The sequence below is a fragment of the Podarcis melisellensis genome, assembly GCF_964234715.1.
Source record: "Podarcis melisellensis genome assembly, chromosome: 4".
In the NCBI taxonomy this organism is placed as follows: Eukaryota; Metazoa; Chordata; class Lepidosauria; order Squamata; family Lacertidae; genus Podarcis; species Podarcis melisellensis.
This window is the reverse complement of record NC_138531.1, coordinates 58,894,121-58,904,567: the sequence shown is the minus strand read 5'-3', so window position 1 is coordinate 58,904,567 and position 10,447 is coordinate 58,894,121. Positions and strand designations below refer to the sequence as shown.

The window sequence follows — 10,447 nt, the reverse complement described above, 5'->3', positions numbered from 1 at the left end:
GCAAAAGAGCGCAGGGGTGACTTTGCCAATTCCGACGGCGGAGAGGGAAGGGCGGTCTCCTTGCAGCTGGGGAAACCCCGCCCCTCTCCACAGCCCCGTCAGTCAGTTGCTAGGATACCCGGCAGGGAGGGTGGCGGCTCCTTCACCCCCGTCTGCTTAACAAGGGTTCGGTGTGCCGTAAAGCGCGCTCACCCTCGGCCCCCCTCTTTTGCCTGTCGCGCGCGTCCGCTGCTTTACGGCCTCTCTCGCTTAGCTTCGGGTCCGCGGCAGCCCCGCCCCTTCTCCCCCACCTGCCCCACCCACTTTCCATCTGCTATTCCAGCGTGCAGATGGAGCTGACGCTTTGACCGGCTCTTCCCTGCGTCTCTCGCGCACAGCTGGGCTGCTGGCCGCTGTCATGACAAGCCCAGGGAAAGCAGACGAGCCGGACCGGACGCTTTTTGTGGGGAACTTGGAGAGCCGCGTGCAAGAGGAGATTCTCTACGAGCTTTTCCTGCAGGTGCAAGGGGCGGCGGGGCGGGGCCACCTTGGCAGGTGGGCAGGGCGATCTGGAAGTGGGCGGGGCTGGCGAGCCGTCGGCAGCAGGGAAGGAATGCTTAAAAGGAGCAGCAGGTGGAAGATTTTTGTCAGGAGTCTTAAATTCGCAGTATGAAGCAAGGCTTCAGTCCTTTTCCATTCCATCAAGGATGTGTGAAATGTACCAAGAGGTGCCTTAAGCAAAACAAAATGGAAAGATGAAATAGTCATCAGGTATGCCTAAAACAGGGCTTTATTTATGATTTTTTTCCTTGTAAATATTCCGGAAGCTTGACATTCAGGGTGGCTGGTCAGTTCTCAAGGTGATTGAAAATAAAGGCAATACAAAATGAAAACTATGACCATATTCTTAAAACCCAAAGGGGTTGCCACCTTTTCCTCCATGTTAGTACTGTGGTGCTAACCACCTTTTTACACCAAGCAAAAATTTAAAAAGTGACGCTTTTTGAGGCGCAGGCATAAAATTAGGTGAAATGCTACATTTATTTCACTGTGGCCTGCAAGCCGTGTGGGGGTACAGTGTTTCCCAACCTTGGGCCTCCAGCTGTTTTTGAACTACAATTCCCATCATCCCTGACCACTGGTCCTGCTAGCTAGGGATGATGGGAGTTGTAGGCCAAAAACATCTGGAGGCCCAAGGTTGGGAAACACTGGACTAGATGACCCTTGGGATCCCTTCCAACTCTAAGATTCTATTATTCTATGTTCTCCCCATCTTCTCAAAAATTCTCAGACAACCACGGAAAGCAATGGGAATGGAAGTAAAGGAAGGAAATGTGATTGATAAACATATTAAATGTTGGGAACTTCCCAGAGAGTGGTTGCAATCTTAGGTGGAAAGGGCCTCTTTCTTTGTTTCCCAGGTGTCAGATAATTCATACATACTTGCTATCAATCCTTGCTTTCCAGTTTTAACCACAATTTAATCATGGTTCTTGTTGTGTTTTGGCATGCCAAGCAACTGATAATAGCTTACCACACCCTTAACAATAAACACAAAATGAATGGGGGAAGGTTCGTGGTTTCCTTATGTTACTTCGTCAGGCTAACTGCTAGCATCTTGTTTGGACTTATCCCCTCTTTCTACAGTGATATTGCTGGAAGACTTTTCCTTCGTTCTGTGTGCTTCATATCCTTCCCATTTTGGTTTTCTTGCTTCTACATGGATACTTATATTTTATAAAGCAGAAATGCTTTCTTCTCCAGTAGCACAGCACAAATAATCAATGTTCTTCTTGTTCCAACCTTCACTAAATTGGCACCTAATAGCTTTCTGGTAACTTTGTTACATTCACAAGATTCACACATTCTTTGTATCTTAGAGCTGGTAAAACAGAAATAATGGTAAATTACGGTAGATGTTTTAAAGCTTTAAAAATCTAGCTGTGCCTGTAGCTTGCTTGAGCAGGTATTTTTATTTATTTATGAACAGGGAGATCTACATGTTAAAAAGAACAAGCACCAGAATACTTGATTTGCTACTTCTACTCCTTGAAGAACTCCATCATCTGCAGTAGGCAACCTTGAACACAGACTGGAAAAATGCTGCTTCAGGAAAACTTGTCTTTTCTGGGGTGGGGCGGTGGGATAAAACAAACATTGATTCTCCTTGGAAAAGCTGAAGGCTTCAATTATGACTCTGTCAGATGTGATGTTTACTTTTAAAACATTGGAAAATGTATAGAGCCATTATGCTGAGCAGCAACTGATATTTGACACTACTGAATACTGGCAAAATACAAAGACATCTAGCTTGTTTTCTGTGAGTTGTCACATTCTTATCACATGTCCCCTTTCAGTTTCCTCATCAAGACAGAAGTGGGTTTTATTGATTAATTCAGCAAATCTCTGTTTTCACAAATTACTGCCTGAATCTGTTATAATGAAGAGATGCTGAAGATCCATATAATTTCATTTTTTACTGGTTTTTAATATATACCTTTCCCTCAATCATATTTTACCAGTATAGGTCCAGTCGTGACCGACTCTGGGGTTGCGGCGCTCATCTCACTTCATTGGCCAAGGGAGCCGGCATACAGCTTCCGGGTCATGTGGCCAGCATGACTAAGCCACTTCTGGTGAACCAGAGCAGCGCACGGAAACGCCGTTTACCTTCCCGCTGAAGCGGTACCTATTTATCTACTTGGACTTTGAGGTGCTTTTGAACTGCTAGGTTGGCAGGAGCTGGGACCAAACAACGGGTGTTCACCCTGTTGCGGGGATTTGAACTGCTGACCTTCTGATCGGCAAGTCCTAGGCTCTGTGGTTTAACCCACAGCGCCACCCGCATCCCCATTTTACCAGTATACACAGCAGTTAAAAGAAGGAACACTGTCTGTTTATAGTAAGAACATAAGAACAGTCTGCGGTATCAGACCAATGGCCAATCGAATCAAACATCTTGTTCTCACAGTGGCCAACCAGATGCTTGTGGGAAACCTGTTCTCACATGGGCATTCTGCTGGATTTCATATAAAGCCTGAGGAGTAAATGTGAACAGGATTACACACACAAATAAAAAGCCTGATTAATCATTCTGCTCTTTGGGCTGTAGACTCATCTCTGCCTGACAAGAACTTCTGCTCATTTGAAGAGTGTCAGAATTTCTTCATCTTATTTGCCTTGCTAATCTAGCACAGAAAAAGAAGATCAAGATACATACAGTCTATTAGCCAACAATTGGTTCAATCTCTTCTTGGATAGCTCTTATATTTACCTGTAGATCCTTCTACAGTTTTACACTTCCTTGTTGTTTGTACTGTATAACTCATGTACAGCAATCAAATTTCAACTGCTCCAAAATGAACAGCCAGATGTGTAGAGTTCATGTAACTCCTGTTCTAAACCACATGTACTGGTTTCCAGTTCATTTCTAGGCCCAGTTCATTGTGCTCACATTAGTGTTTAAATCCCTGAATGATTTAATCCCCAAATATTTGAAAGACTGCTTCTTTCTCTACAGGTCTTCTTGGGCATTAAGATCAGCAGACGGAGCCCTCTTGGTATTTTCACCAGCCTCAGAAGTTCACGGAATGGCAGCCTTGAACAGGGCACTCCCTCTGACAGTCCCTATGCTGTGGGATTCCCTCCCCCCAAAGGAAGGGCACCTTCATTATGTAGTTATGCTGAAGACACACCTCTTTACACCTGAGATTTATATATAGAGGACCCACCTTATTCTCTTGACTGTAAAGGGTAAAGGGACCCCTGACCATTAAAAGTCCACTTGTGGACAACTCTGGGTTGCGGCGCTCATCTCACTTTACTGGCCGAGGGAGCCGGCGTTTGTCCGCAGACAGCTTCTGGGTCATGTGGCCAACATGACTAAGCTGCTTCTGGTGAATCAGAGCAGCTCACGGAAACGCCGTTTACCTTCCCGCCGGAGTGTTGCCTATTTATGTACTTGCACTTTGACGTGCTTTCGAACTGCTAGGTTGGTAGGAGCAGGGACTGAGCAATGGGAGCTCACCCCGTCGCAGGGATTTGAACCAATGACCTTCCGATCAGCAAGCCCTAGGCTCTGTGGTTTAGACCACAGTGCCACCTGCACCCCTGGTAACAGGTTTACAATAGTGTTAATATTGCATTTTAAAAGTGCTGTAGGGCTCAGAGACCTTATGGTGAAAGGTGGGTGAGAAATAACAACAACAATTTATTATATTTTGGGCTGCCTACATATATCCCAAAAAAATCCTTAAGTGCTTTGCTAGTTGCCACAGTCCATGTGAATTGGATTGATATGCTAAATAGAATAAAATGTATGAATATGAGATATGCAGACTTTGAATATGTCATGGAAATCTTTGTATATTAAAGTAAAATTACAGCATAATGGCATGTGTTTGTTGCAATGCTGAAATAGCTGGTAGCCAATATTATATACCTTTTTTTCGACTTTTGGTCCAGCAAGCCTTAGAATCAGCAAACAAACAGCTGTTTCCTTCCTGGGATTTATGAGAAAGTAATGCTTAAGTTTCTTGCAGGCTGGACCGGTAACCAAAGTGACCATATGCAAGGACAAAGATGGAAAACCCAAGACTTTTGGATTTGTCTGCTTTAAACACACAGAGTCAGTGCCTTATGCCATAGCTTTGCTGAATGGGATTCGTTTATACGGAAGACCAATTAAAGTGCAATATCGGTTTGGTAGGTTTAGCTACCTGCCAACAATTTTTTTTTACAAAACCTGGGCATATAATGCACAATCCTGACGTGAAAAGTGATTGTTAGTGGATATTTAATGCATTAAAAAAACAATTCTGAGAGTATAAAAATTCTCAAACTAATTGGTATATTGCATTTTTACCCTTTAAGACATCCCACTTTTGCAAGAAGGTAGAAAAAAAATCCTGAGTTTATCACAATAAAAATGTGATCAGGTAATAGATATATTATTTTGGGAATCAATAAATGAGAGCCAAATCTTACAAAATATATTATTATTTTACAGTCTGTACTTTGTTACCGTCCTAGCAGAGTACAACATTGTAATGTGTTCACTTGAAACTGCTGGTCTTTTTCAAATTCCTTTAGTTCAGACTTTCAAAATGTCTTTGTACAAAACTCCCCCCTCCCTCTATTATGTCCATGTAGAAGGTTAGATGCAACATTGTTCTGTAATCTTTCTGGCAAAACTATGCTGTAATTTTTCCATTTTTTTTTCAATAGAAAACTTGAAATATGTAGTGGCTACCAATATTATAAGTTAGTAATCTAGTTTTTCCTTGAAGAGTTGTGAGCCTGTTATGTTATAATCTGCAAATACTTTTTTATCACTGATAATCTCCAGTGAGTCTTCATGACCACTTGCAAGTTGAAATATATCAATGAATCACAGTTATTCAGAAACTTACCTTGGCCAGGATCCACATAACGTCTTGGTTTCACACAAGGACCTTGTGCTTTAGCCTGGGAAAACTTGCAATATTTGTTCTTTGAACTTATCTGGGCAACATGATAAATCATTAACTGTTTTTGAACCTTTCAGTCATTTCAATAGCAGTCTGCCATATGCTATTAAAGACTGCCGTTTGAGAAAAAAAACTAGTCTAGAACCCACTTTTTTAATTGTTTAGGGAAGTTTTTAATATTTGATGTTTTATTCTGTTTTTAATCTGTTGGGAGCTGCCCAGAGTGGCTGGGGAAACCTAGACGGATGGGCGGGGTATAGATAATAAATTATTTTTAATTATTATTATTCATAGGGATCCAACTAAAGCTGCAGCCCTAGCCATGACTAAAAAGCGAGTCCCATCAAATTCAATGGGGCTTATTCCCCAGTAAGTGGAGTTGGGTTTGCAGTCTCAGTCATAATCAGAGAACCACTGGAAGCAACAGACATTTAAGTATACAATGGTACCTCGGGTTACAGACGCTTCAGGTTACAGACACTTCAGGTTACAGATTCCGCTAACCCAGAAATAGTACCTTGAGTTAAGAAGTTTGCTTCATGATGAGAACAGAAATCACACAGCGGCAGCGTGGCGGCAGCGGGAGGCCCCATTAGCTAAAGTGGTACCTCAGTTTAAGAACAGTTTCAGGTTAGGAACAGACCTCCAGAATGAATTAAGTTCTTAACCTGCGGTACCACTGTATTCAGTGGGTCTGCTCTTGAGTATAGCCTGAATATTACCCCGATTCTTGGAGACCAATAAAGAAATTACCATTGGGGCTTGCTATGATAATAATGTTTCCCATATTAACTACTGAATAATGTGCTCCAAAATGAAATTATTTTCCATTTAAAAAGTTTGCATAAAAGTAAATTCGACTTTGGGTTTTTGGAGATGGGTGGAAATTGTAGCTTGGTATTGGATAGGTTATGCACTTGGTTTTAATTTTAATAGGTGTTTACAATAAACTAATTATAGTATGATTGCTGAATTTTGTTTCTATATTGGACATCATTTCTATATTGTAAAGTATGTTAAGCATTCAGAAAAAAATGAAATCAACTCTTGACTAGACCAATTTTAATCATTTTCAAAATTATTATTATTCCATTCATAGGGAGTTCCCACTGTGTAGAGTTAATCAGTCATTGCCAGAATGTGGAACATGATATACAGTCATCAATACACAGGTAATGGCTTTTCTCTAGTATAAAAATATCATGGAGTTTAGTTTAGACACAACCTCTGTTCTCATTCCCAATATTATGTGGTATATGTGCACTGAAAGTATAGACTAATCTTCCAAAATGTTCAGTTTCCCACTCCCTTCTAGTGCCATATCAATTTTAGCTCCCTAAAGCAATAATCCAATCATTTTTGCATTCTGAATTACCGTAGTTCCTAAATTATGTATAATGTTCAGCCTATCCTATGTTTACTTCCTTGTAAATTCTACTATGGGATTTATTCCCAGGTAAGTATGTAAGAATCACAGCCTTTGTATATTCCCATCTGAAGGGATAAGAAGTTCTATAAGCTGACATAGACTCCAGTTCTATCCCCTGGCTCTCAGTAACAGGGCCTGATGGAGCAGTACAGTGAGTGCTGCGTCTGCAGCCACAAAGTTTAAGCTGGGAGGGGCAAGAAAGAGTGGGAGGGTATGGCTCCCCTTTATCACATACACAGCCCAACAGGACAATGACAATAATCCACCAACAGCATACAAATCAATATGCCTAACCTGATCCAAAACACACACCCACCTCACTCACACACGAAAACAAAGATCACCACAGCCAATCACAAGCAAACAATCACACCCTAGGCCAACCCCAACCTCTCTCACCACCAAAGGAACACAAGTGAACAACACAAGCAACGCTGACACCAAACTCTACATACATTAAACATAATAGAAACACCGCCACCCGACCCCACCCCCATCCATCTTCCCTCTCTCCACCCCCTTTCTTTTTTCTTTCTTTTTTCTTCTCCCCCTAATGCCTCAACAAATGAAACAGATTTGTAAAAACGCTACATGGAAGAAGAAGAAAAAAAATACGAGGCACTACACTTCTGTAAAACAAGAAAATCCTTAATAAAAAATATTTTAAAAAAAAAGACAGAATGCTCCCAGGCTGTCACAATGAAGAGGTCCATATCCCATTGTGGCAGTGGGGTCCACACAGGATCCAGCAAATTCTGTGCTGGCCCTGCCCCCATTGTAGCAGTTGTCATTTGGGCAGGTTCAGCTGACCACTCCTCCCTGACAGTGGAGACTGGCAGAGATGGGCAGGGCTGGGTTGCTCTGCTGGCTTCAAATCTGTACAAATTTATCTGGGAGTAAATCCTGCTGGACATGCAAAGGGTTGTGTTGTAAAGAGCCCCGAATCACACCTATATATGTATGCATTGAAATAATACATTAGCATTCACTCACCATATCTCCCTATTTGCTCTTTTTATAGGAATTTAGAGCCTTATGGTGGTACTCCATTACCTCTAAGTCCTTTTCAGGTGAATAATAGCCCACCACAGGATTATTCTGCCTTTCAGAACATGGTAAGATTGACATAATGATCACAAATCTATCACAACAATAGATAGTGTAGAGACACTTTATAGGATGTGTAATGGAAGGGGGGACTGCCAAACACACAACTTGTGGAAACTCTTTCCCCCTTTCCCATGCTATGGCTTTAGTTATGAACCTGCACCCATACCTGTGCAGCCGCTTAGTGAAGCCAAGATTATAGCTGGCAATCTGCCCCTCTCTGCCAGCTGTGCCAACATCCTTCCGGAAACAGAAATTGACTGGACTCTGCAACAAAACTCATTGTACTAGGCTATTGCCTAGCCATGTCTGGTAGATCCAGGCCAATGAGTTTGTAACCACTTTGCTGGTCATGCTGAGCTACAGCAAAATTTGCCTTTCTTCAAAACAAACAAACAAAACACACACACACACCACACACACATTTATGTCCTCAGCACTTCCAATATAAAGCATTCTAGGCTAGGACAGCACTGTGACAAATTCCAATAATCTATCAGCCTATAGTTGTGAACATCAATGATATAAATGAGATGGAGACATTCTTTCATTGCTTACATTGGCATGTCTGCCTCACGTAATTTCTGTGTCTATTTCATGTTAAGACCCCCTTTAAAAACCTTATACATTAGTGTGTCATGCTTGAACTGGAAATGGTTTTAGGAGCAGACCAGTCATGCCAAACTTCATATCTATAACCAACGCATGTGTGTAAGAATTACTTGATTTTTACAGTCTACCTGATAAAGGACTAGTGTAAATCAAAGCTTGTCCAGCATGTCCAGTACCTTTCATTCTCTAGAACTAATGCAGCAATTCTCTTCCAAACTTTAAAATATTAATTTACCTTCTATTTTCTAGATGACGTGTTTCTTAGCACACCAATATACCCCTTATAATCCAATGGGACAGCAATTTCCTTGCTATCAGATGGCATCACCACCATCGTTTCCAAGTTTTCCTTTTCCAGCCTATCTGAATCCAGGACAAACCTCTTTTGAATGTGTGTACCCAGAGCCAAAGAACCACACACAGTATCTGGTTAAGGAAGGTTCATCTAAAAGGAAAAGGTCTCAGGAAACTAGTGACAGTGATAGTAGTGTGGGAAATGATAGGAAAAAAACAAAAAGAAAGTCAACAAAACTATAAGGACGTAAATATGTGTACAATGGGGTTGACTACATAGTGCCTATTTGCACCCTACTAAGAAATATGACATGGCTATTGTGGTATATAAGATTATTTATAATGGTTTAAGGTAAAGTATTATAGAAGTTACACTCTGCTTAAAAGGGAGAAATAGCATTTTTTGGATTTTTTAAAAATCACCTTACTACTTCACAGAAAAGAATATACAAAGCATTTTAATCTCATCTAGTAACTTTGTCCACAGTAAAGAGTGGCTGTCTTTAGCCTAGCTTGCAGTTATTCAAAACTGTTTATATAGTTTTTGGTCCTTGTGATTCCTTACATGGCTGCAGGAGTTCAGCCAACTGGAAATGCATAAATAGCATGTGGAGTTACCCTTTTCAGCTTTCCCACATCATGGTGGAGAGTGGGGCATTCAAACATGTAAATGAAACAAAATACTTGTGTACATGGAAATCTAACATGTTAGGTTTAGACTTAAATTAAGCACTTCTCTCAACTATGCTAGCTTTCCTTGTGGAAGTTGTTTGTTTGTTGTTAATGTGGAGAAACATACATATATATAACTGCTCACTTACTGGTTCAAAAGGGTCATAGCACTTGTTATTTCTGCATGTTTGAGTTGGCTTTAAGGCTGCAGTTTGATTCAGCTTGAGGATCTAGTGCCACAAAATTCTGTGGGATTTACTCCCAAATAAGTGCAATATGATTGCAGTCTCACTTGGAAATCCAAGAACTGTATTGGAACCAGAAGGATTTCATTCTGAGTAAATATATTTATGAAAAGAATGCCAAATCCATATATACAAGGGACACAACTACTGTAAGAATATTGCTGGCTGCTATTTGAAGGAGATATGAGAATGAAGTAATTTTTCTCTGAAGATATGCCTTGCTTGCAAAGTTGTTTGTGAATTCAAGGGACTAGCCTTGCAATTCTGGATTGCAGAGTATATATAGGCACACATTATTGGTTAAGTTCTTTCGCACATGCAAATGTTGAAAGGCTTGAATTTTCATACGATGTCACAATGTGATGAAGGTAAACAATAAAGCTTATTGCTAAAACCTGCTTTTGATGTTTTGCAAGATATTTCCATTTCATGACCTATGCAGATATGTCTTATTCCTGTAAAACTGACGAGAGAGAACAATTGGTTACTTTTCTATTACTAACAGAAACTCAGTTATTCTTAATATTTCAGTTACAATCTGGAGTCAGTCACGCATTTACATTCATACTTTTATCACGTTACATACAGTGTTTTTCTATGACGTCAGTTCATACACCTGCTGGTTCCATGCAGTTATGTGT

General features: G+C 40.9%; 1 protein-coding gene across 1 annotated transcript; it reads left to right on the top strand.

The window, feature by feature from the left end:
- Positions 1-20: 20 nt before the first annotated feature.
- RBM11 (RNA binding motif protein 11) lies at positions 21-10,204 on the top strand. The gene is made up of 5 exons (XM_081907913.1): positions 21-499; positions 4,521-4,683; positions 6,547-6,619; positions 7,898-7,991; positions 8,845-10,204. Exons 1-5 carry the CDS (start codon positions 398-400, stop codon positions 9,130-9,132), a joined length of 720 nt encoding a protein of 239 aa, XP_081764039.1. The 5' UTR covers positions 21-397; the 3' UTR covers positions 9,133-10,204.
- Positions 10,205-10,447: the final 243 nt, after the last annotated feature.

Coding starts and splice junctions, on each gene's coding strand:
- RBM11 (XM_081907913.1), top strand. CDS start 398: ATGACAAGCCCAGGGAAAGCAGACGAGCCGGACCGGACGCTTTTTGTG. Junction 500..4,520: donor TCTACGAGCTTTTCCTGCAG/GTGCAAGGGGCG, acceptor AGTTTCTTGCAG/GCTGGACCGGTAACCAAAGT. Junction 7,992..8,844: donor ATTCTGCCTTTCAGAACATG/GTAAGATTGACA, acceptor TCTATTTTCTAG/ATGACGTGTTTCTTAGCACA.